At 50.5% G+C, this 15,451-nt stretch overlaps 1 protein-coding gene across 5 annotated transcripts in view; it reads left to right on the forward strand.

Annotated features, from left to right (window-relative positions):
- Positions 1 to 15,451, forward strand: part of RAPGEF1 (Rap guanine nucleotide exchange factor 1) — an 86,136-nt gene that overhangs the window by 68,036 nt on the left and 2,649 nt on the right. For 3 of the 5 annotated variants that reach the window (XM_062011502.1, XM_062011503.1, XM_062011504.1), the window contains 13 exons: positions 2,264 to 2,356; positions 3,981 to 4,069; positions 5,348 to 5,459; positions 7,036 to 7,111; positions 10,063 to 10,147; positions 11,395 to 11,487; positions 11,834 to 12,019; positions 12,168 to 12,252; positions 12,469 to 12,563; positions 12,989 to 13,067; positions 13,210 to 13,311; positions 13,932 to 14,029; positions 15,016 to 15,144. In XM_062011502.1, the coding sequence (XP_061867486.1) occupies positions 2,264 to 2,356; positions 3,981 to 4,069; positions 5,348 to 5,459; positions 7,036 to 7,111; positions 10,063 to 10,147; positions 11,395 to 11,487; positions 11,834 to 12,019; positions 12,168 to 12,252; positions 12,469 to 12,563; positions 12,989 to 13,067; positions 13,210 to 13,311; positions 13,932 to 14,029; positions 15,016 to 15,144 (1,322 nt within the window). Of the gene's footprint in view, positions 1 to 660; positions 943 to 2,263; positions 2,357 to 3,980; positions 4,070 to 5,347; positions 5,460 to 7,035; positions 7,112 to 10,062; positions 10,148 to 11,394; positions 11,488 to 11,833; positions 12,020 to 12,167; positions 12,253 to 12,468; positions 12,564 to 12,988; positions 13,068 to 13,209; positions 13,312 to 13,931; positions 14,030 to 15,015; positions 15,145 to 15,451 lie in introns of all 5 variants that reach the window. The other 2 variants (XM_062011506.1, XM_062011505.1) reach the window with 2 other exon arrangements.

A 15,451-nucleotide genomic window follows, 5' to 3' on the forward strand; every position in this document is an offset into this window, starting at 1 on the left:
GCTCCCTGTGTTTCTCAAATGGGAAGGAGTAGCAGCGTAATCTCCTTTATCCTGCAGTGTAACTTTGAAGACAGTACCCAGCCCCTCCTCCCTGGCAGCTGTGTGTTCTGGAACAGACTCGACACAGTAGCTGTTAAATTACAGGGCTGGAGCAAACGGCATCTTAAATTTGGATCCTGTGGAAGATCCCAGGAAAGCAATAAGCACTCAGAGCCCTTCTCTCCATCCAGATCTTTCCAGTGTGCTCACAGTCATGGTTTCTGTGTGGCAATCGCATCCTTTCATCCACTGAAGTGATTTTCAGGGCCACTGTCATGAGCAGTCCTGAGCTTTGCCCCAGCCTGGCAGAGACTGGATAGCTGCAGGTAAACACCCCGCTGCCGCTTTCCCTCTGCGAGATGAGCAGCCGAGCTGCTGTTTGTGGCAGAACGTACCTCTCTGTGGAAAAAACAGGCTGGTGTGTCCCTGGTAGTGATTCCTGCTGTGGTGTGTGGATGATCAAATAGCATTGCCTCTGTTGGAGTTGCCCTGCTGCCTGTGTAGAAATGCCTTGTGCTGTCACTGCTACGCTACTGCCGATCTAATTACTTTTTCTTTTGTCTGTCTCTTTCCTTTCCCCGTCTTCCTTGTTTTTGTGTTGTATGTCTCTGCATCCTGTAGTACAAATCTGTGTTTAGGTCCTACTCCCAGGATTTTGTGCCTCACAACCAAGTCTCCATACCTCCTTTCCTCTCTTCTACCTCCTCCTCCTGCTCCACCCCACCTTTTCCACCCGTCCATCCATCTCCGAGCTCTGACCTAGCAGTGCCCGCTGCAGCCAGCCAGTCACCCAGCACTGTGGATGTGCCAAACTCCTCTTCTCAGGAGAGCAGCTTTAATGGGAATGCTCCTGTCTGCCTTCCTTCTGAAACCTCTTTCACTGATTCTCTCCAGACGCCTTCGGTGAGACTATCCAAAGAGACCGTGCACCTTAACACGAGGCTGGGGTTATTTGGGTTGTTGTAAAAGAAAATGGTTCTTGTGTTAGTACATGCTAAATGGGATCTAGTCTAGTTTCTAAATGTGTGTGTGAACTGCAGAGAGGTAATTTCATCTAAAAATGGTGGCTAAAAAAAAATGAACAGCCTCAGCAGGTTTGAGAAACCCTTAGCACACATGTAGGAAACATAAATGTCAAATGCTTGTGGAGGGGAGAGGAGGAATCACTGGAGCTTCCTGCAATTGTCATACAAAGCTGAGGAAGGTAAAGGAGTGCTTTGTGAGGTTAGTTGTTTCTAAATATGGGCTCCTGACAGAAGCTTGCATCCTGCAGTTTCTGCCACGGCAGGATTTGGTGATTTACTTGCCCTGCTCCCTCCTAAGTCCCTGGTGAGCCCAGGAGCAGTGAGTGCAGTCCAGCTCTGGCTCTCCTCTGCAGGAACTTGTCTCTGAGCTCCTGCTCTCTCCAGCTCCAGCAGCCCCAGCTGTGCGCTCCGTGTCAGCACGTGTTGGCATGAAGCATCATGTGTGGGTGAAGTGAGACTGAAGCTGTTCCCACACTGATACAACACTCACTAGTTGGAGGTTGCAGGTGAGTTTTGCAGATCACTGAGCAGGTTTGGCCATTACAGCTACCTTTTTAAACACCTTTTCAAAGGAGTTCCTCTTCTGTTTGGTATGAAGCCTAGCGTGGATGGGTGAGAGCTGTCAGCCCTGTGCATGCTAGTGCTGCCTCTTCACAAAGTTCAGAAGAGGGACACTGATTTTAGAGGCTGGTCTTTCACACTTTCGACCTGACCTTGCTGTTGCATCTTCCTCACTTTAGGCCTTGTTGCAGCCCAGAAGCCCTCAAGTTTGGTTTAGGCTGGCACGATGGCTCTAGTCTGCACTTGTAGCATAGTTTCAGAGGTACCAATTGATACCCTCTGGGCTGCAGGGCTGATCTGCATTTAGCAGCAGGACTAGTGTGGATAGGACAGGCCTCTGAACGCTCAGCTTCCCTGACCTTGAAACCCGCACGTGCATATTGCACCTCCGCAGCCTCACACAAAGGCCGTGGCAGCTCTTGCAACGTTCCTGCTGCAGCTCAGGGTCTTTGGGACTGTCCTCAAGAACCAGAAGATTGTTACCCCCAGGAAGGTACAGCCTCAGTGGCCGATGTTGGCCGCTGAGCCAGAGGAAGGACTCCCAGGTCTCCTCCCAGCCTGTGGGCATGTTCTCTCACTAACATCAAGTACCGACGAGGAGCACCATCATGTATTTCCTTTCATCCTGTCTCCCTTAGAGTGAAAACGCCAGCGAGGAGGCTGGTGAGGGTGAATACGTCAATCTGTACTCCTCTGGCCAGAGCAACGGGGAACTCCCTCGCTCTGAAGGAGTAAGTACCCTGGCGAGGGCCGGCCAGCGGGACGGGGCCGCCTGGTGCATGCTGAGCTCACGCCGGGGCTGACACGCTTGGCACCGGCCTCTTCTGCACACCGTGGAGCTCCTGTGTCCCACTGCCCCAGCTCCCTTGCTGCCAGTCCCTCTGCTTGCCCTCTCTTGGCTTGCAGGCTTGGGTGGCCTCCTGGTCGGGGTGGAGAGCAGGCGATGCTTTCGGGGTCGCGGTGAGCCCCGACAGGAGGCCGGGACGGCTCGTCCTGCCGCACTGTGTCCTTTGCGCTTCGCTGCTGGTGGGAGCTGCTTGCGTGAGGTTCCTTTCCAGACAGCTGCACCCTGACCAGCCCCATCCTGGGGCTGTGGCTATTCTTACAACTGCTTTGGCTTCCCTACTTTAATACAGAAAGCCTCGCACTCTGAATTCCTTTCTTTCCCTTCACTGTTTGGATACAAGGTGATTGATTGAGCATTGTCATCTCACGTTGTCTCTTCCTTTGCTCAAGCCTCCTATCTTAGATATTTCCTAGAGGAGACAGGGCGTTTTCCACTGCAGGGAGGTACCATCTTCCTGTTGGGTCATAGGAAACAAGAGGTCTCTGGTGATCTTTTTGCCTGCCCTCATCTTGGAAGGCACATCTACAGGATGTCTCCAAGGCTTTTATCCGTGCTGGTGTTAAAACATGCCAGGAGATAGCACTTCCCTTGAGGAGACACATCTAGACAGGCCCATCCTTTTGGGCAGCTGTGAGCTGGTTCTCAACTTTGAAGCAAAGGGCTTTACACATACAGTCTGGAAAAATCCTGCAGACACCAAGAAGCTTTAGCTCCCCAATGTGTTTTGCAGGCCGAGTGGGTAGCGTGTAGGTGGTTTGAGACCTGCCTGTTCAGTTGAATTTCCAGGCTTCAGTCTGCACAATGTTAAATAATTCTGAACTCCAACACTGTTAGATTAATGTTCCCATTTGCCTTTCATGGCTATTTGTCTTCTTAGTAAATGACTGCTTTAAAATGCTGTATCTTTGCTTTGAGCTCTCCACCTGCTGTTCCGTGCTGTGGGTTCAGATGGTTCAGCTTTTTTTTGCATTAGCCCAATTTCCACAGCCATGAATTGTGAAGTGGAAACATGAGTAAGCTCTACTGATGGGAGAGAGGGGAGGTAGGAAAGGCAGTGTGCATCCAGCCCCTAAGACAGGATGGTGTTTTGAGGGGCTGTGACCAGGAGGGGAACTGAAACTGGAGAGCTTAGAGCTGGCTGTGTCCATTTTGATGAAAGCTGGAGGCAAGTGTATTTCAACAGCAAGGGCTGGAGGAGGACAAAAAGAAGGGCATGAGAGGGTTAAAATCCAAGACAACAGCTGACTTGTGTTGTAACTTTGAGCATCATTTCACAATGTTAAAAGCAAACAGTACTAATTACACTAGTCTCCAGAGATGGTCCCAAATTTCCTGTCTAATTAACTTCTGTGTTTTCCTGGCATTTGGCATTAACTTGCATCAATCTTTAACCACTCTGTAGGAATTTACAGTAAAGGGCCATTTAGAGGCAGTCAGGCTATAGATGCAAGGCTGGCTGTGGGATAGGACCCCCTGTAATAATGAAAACCAACTCTCTCTCTTTGCAGGAATCTCCCTCTGTCAAAGACAGCCTCTCCAAAGACTCCACTTCAAACAGCAGTGCCATGGGGAAGGAAGGCAAGGATGGTACTGAAAGGTGAGCCTGACTGCCCTGGCCCTCCTGCTTCCCAGCCTCGAGGGGTGCAGGGTCCCACCAACATCCTCTTAGCCTTTCCCTCTTCCAAAGCAGCCTTGGTGCTGCCTGTTCTGCTCTCAACCTTCTCAATGCTGTCTACACTTTAAGCCCATTTTTGGGGCACAGTTGGTGAGCAGTGGGGTCCTGCTGAACAAGGAGGAGCTGGTGAGATGTTGGTACTTAGCGAGCTTGCACGGGTTAACGCAGCCTCTTGGCCATCCCAAGTCCAGCATTGGACATCCAAGTCCAGTCGTTGACACTGGCTGCTCCCTCCTGCTTCCAGGGAAACAACATGCAAAACAAGTCTGTATCACTTTTGGGAAATAGTCTTCCAGAGGGGAATTTCTTCTTAACCCTGCTAGTTAGAGGCTGGCTGAGGCCCCACAGCAGAGGCTTTATATCCCTTCTAATGCTCTTAGCTGTTACCTATGTAAATGAAGAGGTGCAGGCTGTAACAGATGGGCTTCAGGAGGAGTGGAGTGAGTGCTTCCCTGCTGCTTGAGATTGCCCTTCAATTGCATTTCTAAAGCAAAAACAGGCAACTGTATTGTTTTGTGTGTGACAGTCAACTGCCCTCCCCCATTTTCCTGCAGTTGATTTGAGGGTTTTAATCCCTGCACTGAAGGAGACAATGCAAGAGTGCTCTGTAAAGCTCACTGTCTGCTGAAGTACGGACTGGTGCATGGGATTTTGTCCTGTGCCTGGGGAAATAAGAACATGTGTAGGTTTGAGGGGGTTTTTATGAATACAAGCACAGAGAGCTCGTGTCCAGGCACAAGAGTACCAGCCCTTGGCTTTAGGAATAGTAGAGTTACAGATGTACACCAAAAAAAGTGGTCAGAGGTGGTCACTTGAGATGACTAAGATGTGTATGTGTAGAGTATGCTCAGTCTCTGTACATTTGAGGAGGGGCTTAGATTTGTGTGCACTAAAAATGTGCTGGATTAAGGAGACACGGAAGTGTGTACTTACACAGGGCATAGCAAAGTCCTGTCTGCCAGAAGTGCAGGCACTCAACTGTTCAGATCCTTAAAGGATCATCTTTCTCCTTTTAAAGAGATGAACAAAGGAACAGAACTAGAGAATTTGTGCTTGTTTGCAAAAGATTTACGTCCAGACCCTCTGTGCTCACTGTCATTTCATGGAGGTTTGCACACTGAGAGCTCGGCTGGACCCAGCATCTCTCCCCCAGGATGGGCAACGACTCTGATGAGAATTTGCCTCTTCATTTTTTTACAGGCAGCAGCAGTCACCAGATGCTTTGGAATCGTCACAGCTGGAGGAAGAAGTAGATGAGCTATCCCTGATCGACCACAGTGAAATTATGTCCAGGTTAACGCTGAAGCAAGAGGTAAGTGTGTTCAGGGGTTGTTTTCGTACTCTTTGGTTTGTGCTGTATTGAAATCTGGTTCTCTGTGTGCACAAGCAAAGCCTCGGGGTTTATTTGATGGGAAAAAGGAGGTTGCAGCAGAAGTGGTAATGCAGCTTCATGAGTGCAGGCTGTTGGGAATGTATGAGATGCTGGTAGAGGCAGGGAGCATCAGCAATGAAGGAGGGATTAACAAAATGAGAGATGTGGCTCTAAAAATCAACACATCTTGTGTCCTTCCCCCAGTCTTGCCTCTTCTCACCTCATCTGCCAGCAACAACACCAGAGAGCCTGAGCCAAATAAATCCAGATGCAGGTTTATGGTGTTGGCCTTTCAGTCTGAGGGCAGGTTTAGCAGATTTCCCCAGCAGGATCTTATATTTCTGATGTGGAAGAACAGACAGTTTCTGGTTTTGAGAAATAGCTTTGTCTCTAGCCTTGGGTGCATTCCTGGACAGCTTTGCTCACCGTGCTCTTCAACCAAGATATCTGTGACATGCAGCTTAAGGGAATACACAGGCTCTTGCAGCTTTCAGACTGTCAGGGGGACTAGTCTGAAAAGCAGAGGGAATGCATCATCTGCTGGCACTTCAGGAGTGTTCTATGGTCAGCTGAGATGTGCAGGACAGAGTGAGAAGGTATTGCTCATTCCTAAAGTAGTATTTTGTGAGTCTTGCCAGAGGGTCACCTGAAAAATTCACATCTTAGACACAGCTGCTGCTCCTTGGCTGTAATCCATGTTTTATTCAGTGTTTTGCATATGGAAATGACAATGCTAAGGCAAGCCAGACATGACTCCAGTCTCCTCTGCAGGAATGCTTCCTTCTAAATGGAACCAGTTAAAAGTCACTGATTTCTGAATATTGGGACTAGTAGATCTGTGTCAACCTTTAACTTCTCCTTTTTCTTTCTTTTCTTTATGGTCTGCATGTTTCAAATGGCACAGAACTGTCACCACAAGACATTTCCTGCAGCTTTGCCTGGTTTTAGTTGTGAATTGCAGTAGTTAGAGAGTGATATGGCAGAGGTCAAGCAGATAGCAGGGGTTTTTTTTTTGCTCCTGGTTACTGGATCCCTTCAGGTGACCTCCAGCCAAATAGTTCCAGATTAGGGAATTAACTTGCTAGGTTTTGATGTTCCAGGAATATGCAAGTTGAATGCCTGACCTCTCACCCCGCAGCCGCTGTGGTACGTGGGCCCTCATTGTGAGAGAGTTCACGCAGTGTTACTGCTCTGTTAATGGTCTTTTGGGAGTCTGGGGCATTTGTGTTCGTTCTTCAGTGGACAGAAGATTCAGCTTTCACTGAGCTCCACAGCCTGGCCTTAAAGAATCAAAGACCTCGAGCGAGGATCGGCCCAGACCCTCATCTGAGACACCAAATGCTTTATTGAGACGCCAGGATTAGCCCAGCACTGAAGCCCATGCCCCAGCTTGTGCTGTGAGCAGTGCCAGGAACGTTGTGTGCTCTGCCAGTTGTTGCTGAGCTCAAACCCCAGAGGTGGCAAACCAGGCTGAAGGCAGCTTGGGCCGTGCCTAACGTGTTTCTTTTTCTTGCAGGGAGATGATGGGCCAGATGTTCGTGGTGGATCTGGAGACATTTTGTTAGTGCACGCGACAGAGACCGACAGGAAAGGTAGAGTGAGGGCCCCAGAGCAGAGCTGAGGAGCACACGCTGAGGGCCCTGCGCTGCGGGGAGGGGGGATGTGCTTTGGTGAAATGGAGGTAAGCTGGATAAGCTCCTCTTCATTCCATTTAGCAGCAGGGATGGTATTAACTCTTCCTAGTCCTTGCCTGGATCTGGGAGGTGAAACGCCCCGTGGGGTTGTGACAGGGCTGTGTTGGTGTCTTCCTGCCCGCTGAGGTCGGCCGCTGCCTTCTGCAGGTGCGACTGTGACCAGCCCGTTGTAGCATGGATCCTGTTCTCAGAGGTGCTCCTTGCCCTTTGAGCTGCAGGGCAGTGATGATGTAGGAGCTGTCAGAGCGACTGTTGCATCAAAGTAGGAGAGGAGGGATGTTGGTTTGGAGCTAATGCAGTACCCGTGGGCGTTGGGCAAGCTGTCCAGGTGCTGCTCTGCTGACACCCCTTTACCTTCAACCCACCATGCCACTTCCTAGTCCCATCCGTACCATTTGCTTGCTGGTAGCTACCCAGACCAGTTCAGAGAGGGAATCCACAGTACAAGGAGATGTGGGGGAGGAAAAGGGAGATTAGCAACCCTTAGCTCTAGGTTTATTACATACCTAGTCACCACTCACATGAAGCAACTCCTTTGCAAGACCTGTGGCAAAGACAGCCTTTGCAGTGTTTCTGTAGAGTGATTTGGAACCTGCCAAACACATTTGTGCTCATGGCCTTAACCAGAATTGATCTGCTCATCTCCTGGGATGCAAAGCAAAACGTGCTGACCTGCTGACCCCCTCAGCACTCTTGTTTTAGAGGTTTCATAGTCAAAAGGGAAATACCTTTCATGTTCATTTTTAAATGGCAGGGTTTTTACTGTAGCATAAAGTGTTTGCAATTACTGACCAGCACCACTGAGCTAGAAAGAAAATCCGCCCCCTGACAGCTCTGTCTCCCTGTTTGTGTTGGGCATCGAATCCAGGCACAAAGGACCCCAGTTAGGAACACAGTGGAGAGGAAAAGGCAGTTGACTGCACTGGACTAGATAGATATATCTTTTTTTAAAGTAGCCTAAGTGAGATGATGGAAATACCCCTTATCAAAATGCTGAAGCTGTAACAGAGGTCTGATTTACTCCTGGAACAAGCATCAGATTGAAGGAACTTCCCTACTGTTGCTGTCAAAGACTGTTGTTTGTAAAGGGATGTGTGCTAGACCTCCAGTTTGTGAATGGGGAGCTCTGAGGGTGCTGCAAGCAGCGAGGTGAAAGCTGTGGAACCTTTCAAGACCAGGAAAAAACAGCAGGATTTTAAATGTGGGTGGAGGGAGCTCTGCACTGCACGTTCCTCAGAATAGCCACAGAGCTTGGCAGAGCCTGGAGCTGAATGGAGCACAGAGGAATTTGTGCTATGCTAACCCAGTGTTTGGGTGACTGAGAGGGTTAACGAATTAAGCTTACAATGAGAGGAATTCAGGGCTTGTAAATCAATCAGCCAAACGGCACAGAGGGGTAGAGTTAAGAGGCTTTCCTTTAAAGATGAGTTTCTTGGCAGCTTCAAGTGCCACAGCAGACCAGCTGTATTACCTCACATTGCCTTTTGGGCAGATGGGAACTCAGAATAAATGTATCTCCACGCCCTGCTGCATGATACTTCTTGTCCATTTGAGTTTTCTAAAAGACCTAAATGGAATAAGGGATAAAGAGACTCCTGTGGCCTTTAGGAAGAAAATCCACGGTCAGTGAAGTGCTCACAGCCCCACGTGCTTGCTGTGAGTGCAGGATTACAGGAGGAGGCCTGGGGCTCACCCCTGACGTGACCACCCAGCCTCCAGCTTTACAGCTTATGTCTCATTGTCTCTAACCAAGAGGCAGATGCCTTCTCTGATTTAAGAGCAGGAGGAAGCGGCGTCTCCATCGGGCTCCTGCCAAGGGAAACGCGGCAGGTAGAGAGGCACAGCTCACACAGCGTGCCCTGCTCCTCCCCACCACGGCTGGATGTCACAGCACATGGGTGTGGGGTGATCCCAGCCCTAGCTGAAACAAGCTTTATATGTACATCCCAGCTTGGGCAGGCAGGGCAGAGCTTTTTCCCCCTGCCTTCATTGCCAAGGCCCTGCCAGTGGCTGCAGAGGGTCGGGCAGGGGCCCTGCTGCATCCCCTGAACCTGCTGTGCAGCTTTGTACCATTGCTAGTAAGTTTCCATTTTGACCACCGCTGCCCACAGTGGCCAAGCTTTGCCTGGGACTGTGAGTGTACTGCAGTCTTGACCTGAAATCCTCTTTACTATTTGTGGCTCCTGCTTTCCCATTTCCTTCTTTGTGCCCATGCTGATGGCCAAGGCTGCTGCAACTCTGCAGCCCAACACAAGCTGTCTGTATGCACTGTGTCAGTGTCTGTTGTGGCAGGGCCATGGCCACAGTAGTGTCAGTTTTTGCAGTGTCATTAGCTTTTCTTTTGACTGACAATGATCTTGTGTTTGCACCATCCTGGGGCAGATCTCCTGGAAGGCAGCAAGAGCAGAGGGTCTGCAGCACCACACTGTCACGTTCCTGATCAGAGGGGAGAAGTGACCGTGTCTCTCTGTGCTGCTAAAGCAGTAAGGCCAGAGAACAGGCACCCACCTCTCACCATCTGATCTTCTCTTTAAAATATCCCCAATGTCTAAACCACATTGGAAGTTCTTGTCCTACAAAGTGGTGTTTTCCACTGACCCCTTTGATGGTCCTGTGAGCGAAGCAGCAAGCCCAGGTGCTGCAAAAAGGAGCCAGGCCAGTGGGGTCAGGGCAGTTTCACTGTTGCTCTTGTGCTGTAGGATCCATCTGCTGGTAAGAAACCACAGCACAGCATTTCTGTAAATCCATTGGTGCCAAAATGTGTCCATGTCCTCTCCCTCTGAGACCTGACAAGAAGTTTCCATTTTCCAAAGCAGAGTTGACTGAGGCTTCCTCGTCTTTCTCCATAGATCTGGTGCTGTACTGTGAAGCCTTTCTGACTACATACAGGACATTTATTACCCCTGAAGAGCTCATCAAGAAGCTGCAGTACAGATATCCTTTGGCATGAGTGGCATCAGAGCTGAGCAGTCATCCTGGAAGGGAGTTGGTGGCAAGTTGTTTGGTCAGAAGCCCACTGACGACGTGGTCAGTGACGTGCTTGCCCTGGAGGTGTCCTGAGCAGGACTTTCCTCAGCTCTGCACACTGCAAAGGGGAAATGCTGCTGGAAGGGTCCAGGCATGGAGTACTGAACCCTGAGGGCCCTGGCAGGGAAGAACAGCAGTTCAGCTTTTCTGTACATCAGTGGGGAATTGGTCATTTGTTTGAGACATCTCCTCTGTAGAATGGGGATCATGCTGCCTTCTGCCTGTCACAGGGGCTGTGCCTCTGGTTTAGTTCTGGGATGACTAAACCATCAAGAGCTATTCTCTCAATTATTACAAGAGATGCAGCACAGAAAATAACATCCCCTTGACCTCCCAGTTCTGACCTGAGCTGTAACTGCTGACAAGGCCCCTGTGCACAGGGTGAGCATTGGCACAGAGAGGGCTGAGCATGCTGCCAGCAGTTCCTTCCCCTTGGCTCCTCTCCCGTGGCTCCCTTGGCCACCAGCTGGGCAGGTCAGTGTCTGGGTTCAGGCACTGCAAAGGCCTGGTGGGCTTTGGTCCTGGACACACAAGTCAGAGGGAGCCTGACATCACCCTTTCCCATCACAGCTCATCACTGCCACCTGCAGCAGAGCCACCGTCCCCTCACTCCTGCCCAAGGACACTGCACATCTCATTGCAGAGTGGCTGTCAGTGAAAACCTGGGCTGGGGCATTCCCACAGGCCCTTGGCAGTACTTGACTTGCTGAGAAGCTTTTTCTTTGTCCACCTGGCAGAAGCTTTCTCAACCTGTGCTGTCTCCCCTGCCACCGTTCTCCTTGCAGCAAATTGGTCAGGGAGGAAGGTAGAGGTGACATCTGAGATCTGTTGAGACCAGATGTCACAGACCCATGAGGGAGATGATAGTAGAGCAGTGCTGCTCATTAAATTCCACCTTAGAGAGAACAGTTTCAGGGTACACCTGCTCTTCTAGCATCAGTTCTGCAAGGTCTGAGTGCCCCCTCACACCCCTACTACCTGCGGGGCCGCTTAATACCATCTTAATTAGAGCCTTATCCTTTATCTCCTGGAAATCAAAGACCAGTTTCAGTCAAGACAGAACAGAATGTTGCTGTGCTGTTCCTCGAGGCAGCTGTTAATGGCACTGCTGCTGGTCTGACCACACTGAGTTGATTCTTTAATTTGCAACCAACATATGAGAAGTTTTGCCACTTCCCAGACACGTTTAAGAAGCGGGTCAGCAAGAACACCTTCTTCGTGCTGGTGAGAGTGGTGGATGAGCTGTGGTGAGTGCCTTTCTTCGTTCTGAGGTGGGAGATGGGAGGTCAGGAACGATACACAAGTGTCAGTTGTAATGACAGCTGAAATCCCCTCTCCTGACCAGTGAGACACACACAATGCTGAACCCTCTTGTTGGAAGAGCAGGTTCTCAGTGTGTCCTGACTGGGTCAGGGATTTTTAAATAACCAGTGAAAGGGGAATCTCTGGAAAGGAAAGAGCTGGGAAGAGGAGGAATTTCAGTCACTTGGTGCTGCTTGTAGGAAGGAGTAACAGGACTTGGTGCAGATAAAACTCTGTAGCTCAGAGTTGTAGCTCTTGATGCCTTCTCTGGGTTTTCCACCTTTCTCTCAGCTTAGTGGAGTTGACAGAGGAAATTCTCAAGCTGCTGATGGACCTGGTGTTCAGGCTGGTGTGCAATGGGGAGCTGAGCCTCGCCAGGGTGTTACGCAAGAACATCCTGGACAAAGTGGATCAGAAGAAAATGCTGAGCTACGCCAACTCCATCAAACCTCTGGCAGCCCGTGGGGTAGCAGCCAGGTGAGGCAAGATGCACACAACCACTTCTCAGTCCTTGGAGAGACGGGGCAGCCCTTTTCTTGTGGACACAGGAAATGTCTTAGTCCAAAACACACTAAGGGAAAGGAAACAGGTGACACTTCTTACACTTCATCCTTGTTTCCCACAGGCCAGGGACTCTGCACGATTTCCACAGTCATGAGATCGCCGAGCAGCTGACCCTGCTGGATGCTGAACTCTTCTATAAAATCGAGGTACAGAGATGAAGATGGGGTAAGGGCAGTGGGGGAGGGATTGAACACCAAGCCTCTGCAGTCTCTGATGTTCCTGCCAGCCCTCAGGCACGCTTATTGGGAGGGGGGAGACAGCTGAGCTTGTGTCAGCAAACGACTGCGACTGGGAATCTGGAGGCAAAAATCCCAGTGTAATGTCTGGTATTTTCCCACCCCTCTCCTCTTCTTCCTCTGCAGATCCCAGAAGTTTTGCTCTGGGCAAAGGAGCAAAATGAAGAGAAGAGCCCCAACCTGACACAGTTCACAGAGCACTTTAATAACATGTCCTACTGGTAAGGAGCCTGGAACACCCGTGAACTGTGCTTAACCTCCAGTGCCCTACAGATACTCAAACCATTCCTTGCAGAGTTGGATTCCCTTCTTACAAGTGGGATAACACAGATTTTTGGCCCAGAGCACATGAGGAAAAAAATCAGGAGGGTTGTGGAGGGCACTATAACCCAGGGGAATTGTCAATGTCATTGAGTCCTTCAGACAAACATCCCCACTGCAAAGAAACGCTCTCTGTGAGGGTGTTGTGGCCATCCTTGAAACTATTCTGTGTGAATTAGAGTGCTCCATTTCAGTTGGAGGTGTCATGAGCTTTTTAACATTGTTGGCCCATCCTTATCAGTTTTTTTGACTGAAACAACAAGAACTCTGAGAGCTGCTGAAGGGGGTTTATTTTTATTGGCTTTTTCCCTATCTGTTCTTGCAGGGTCCGTTCAATAATTATGCTACAAGAGAAAGCCCAAGACCGAGAGAGGCTGCTCCTTAAATTTATCAAGATCATGAAGGTATCAGCCTGGGTTCTTGCTGTGAATCACACACACTGCTCCATAAAGGAGCATGGGGAGGGAGACCTGACTGGTGGAGCTGTTTGAGGCTGGGAGGCTTTTCAGATCTCTGGACTAACTGGAATATTCTCCCTCTTTGTAGCACTTAAGAAAGCTGAATAATTTCAATTCCTATCTGGCCATTCTTTCTGCACTGGATTCTGCACCCATCCGGAGGCTGGAGTGGCAGAAACAAACCTCAGAGGTGAGGAGCAGGGAGGGCTGTTATCTTTTAGGGGGTGAAAGATCACTGTGGTTATGGTGTGACACAGCTGGGTGGTTTTAACAGCTCAGCAGCATCCCAGAGTGGACGGATGGCAGATCACTGCTCTCCAGGGGTAGAATGCCATGTGCTGGAAGCCTGCAGCATGGCAACGTTACAGGCTGAGGGATGAGAGACTGGAAAGCTGCCTGGTGGAGAAGGACTTGGAGGTGTTGACTGAGAGCAGCTGAACATGAGCCAGCAGCATGCCCAAGTGGCCAAGAAGGCCAAAGGCATACTGGCTTCTATCAGCACTGGTAGGGCAAGGATTGTGTCCCTGTGCTGGGCCCTGGGGAGGCTGCAGCTCCAGGGCTGTGTTCAGTGCTGGGCCCCTCACTCACTGCCACAGGGACACTGAGGGGCTGCAGCGTGGCCAGAGCCGGGCACAGAGCTGGGGAAGGGGCTAAAGGAATGGAGGTGTTGAGCCTGGAGAAGAGGAGGCTGAGGGGAGACAGGAGCCCTCTCTGACACTCCCTGACAGGAGGCTCCAGTGAGCTGGGGGTTGGTTACAAAGACAAGGGTTTTGCAGCAGTGGTGTCACCGTGGGCTTTGTGTTGTGCCAGGGCCTGGCTGAGTACTGCACGCTGATCGACAGCTCCTCGTCCTTCCGCGCCTACCGCGCAGCGCTGGCAGACGTGGAGCCCCCCTGCATCCCCTACCTGTGAGTTGGCCCTTTGTACTCTGCCATTATTTTTGCACATTCACGTGGTTCCTTTGAGGATTTCTGAGCAGCTCCTGCTCAGCTCAGCACATGCTTTTTGCCCTACATCTAGAATTAAGCAGCGATGTGCCACATCATCCCACGTGCCCTCTCTGCAGCGCTTTGTCCCACAGGAAGGCAGAGGCAGCCTTTGTGAATTGTGGTAAAGGAAAGATCAAGTGCCTGAATCTTTAGCTGATGCTTTCAAACTACTTTTTATTTGGAGTCTGTGTGCAGAAGGATGAATTTTCCTATGAGGTGCAACGGATGCCACAGCTTCAAGCTGCTGCTTGCTCCTCTGCCACAGCTCTGGTTCTGCTGACTGCCAGAGCTGGTAAATGAAGGGTCTGCCTTGTCAAACACACTGCCTCATCCTGATTCCAGATGCAAGGTTGAAGCCATTGCCCTTTTCCCCAAGGACTTTCTGATCTAGATACCAGATTTGCCGTGGGTTTACATCAGTAAAACTTCTGACCTTGCTTTCTTCCAGAGAAAGGGTTCTGTAGGAAGAGGTTACACAGGTACCTGGCATCTCCTCTGGCAGGGGACACAGCAGGGCTGTGCAGAGATGTGGCACAAGGAGGAAGGGAGTGCAGACCCCATTGCTGGGGAAGCTGCAGCATGAGGGAAATCGTCTTGCATAAAGCTGGAAGCAGCTTTAACCCCTGACAGGCACTTCCCATCACGACCTTCTTCCAGCCAGGCTCTCCCTTCCATGGGAGGTGACAGAGCACTTAGAGCTCCCTGAGCTGTGCGCGGTGGCACCTCCCACCTGAGCACCTCTAGATCAGCTTCCCTCTGGTTTAAAGGTGTGGTGCTGACGGTGGCAGCAGCAGGAGGCCGTTGGATCGCCTGTGGCTGCTTTTTGGCTGGCTCTCCTGCCCTGTGTGACTAACCTCTGTACTTGTTTGCCTATCCTTGGCCTGCTGCCCCTTTCTCTTTTTCAGAGGCCTGATTCTGCAAGACCTGACCTTTGTACATCTGGGAAACCCTGATTACATTGACAGCAAAGTGAACTTCTCCAAGCGCTGGCAGCAGTTTAACATCCTGGACAGCATGAGGTGCTTCCAGCAAGTGTAAGTGAAGCGAGAGGACAGGCAGGGCTGGGGATGGGGGGTCATGGCTGGGCCATGGGAGCCCCTGCAGAAGGGGAGGCGAGTCCAAGGTGGTGGAGATGTGAGGAGACCTGGGAATGGCAGTGCTCTGCTCAGTCTCCTTCCCTCTCTAGGTTAGCTGTGACTAAAAGTTGTGAAGACTTTTTCCCTGTATGAATCTTGAGATCCAGTGCAGTAGAGTTGAGCCACTGCTCTCTTCCAGAGAACACCTCCCTCCAGGTTTTGCTGCTGCTGGTTCCTCTGTTCTGCAGGTCATGGAGGGTTTTCT

This window comes from Colius striatus, chromosome 19 (assembly GCF_028858725.1).
Source record: "Colius striatus isolate bColStr4 chromosome 19, bColStr4.1.hap1, whole genome shotgun sequence".
Lineage (NCBI taxonomy): Eukaryota > Metazoa > Chordata > Aves > Coliiformes > Coliidae > Colius > Colius striatus.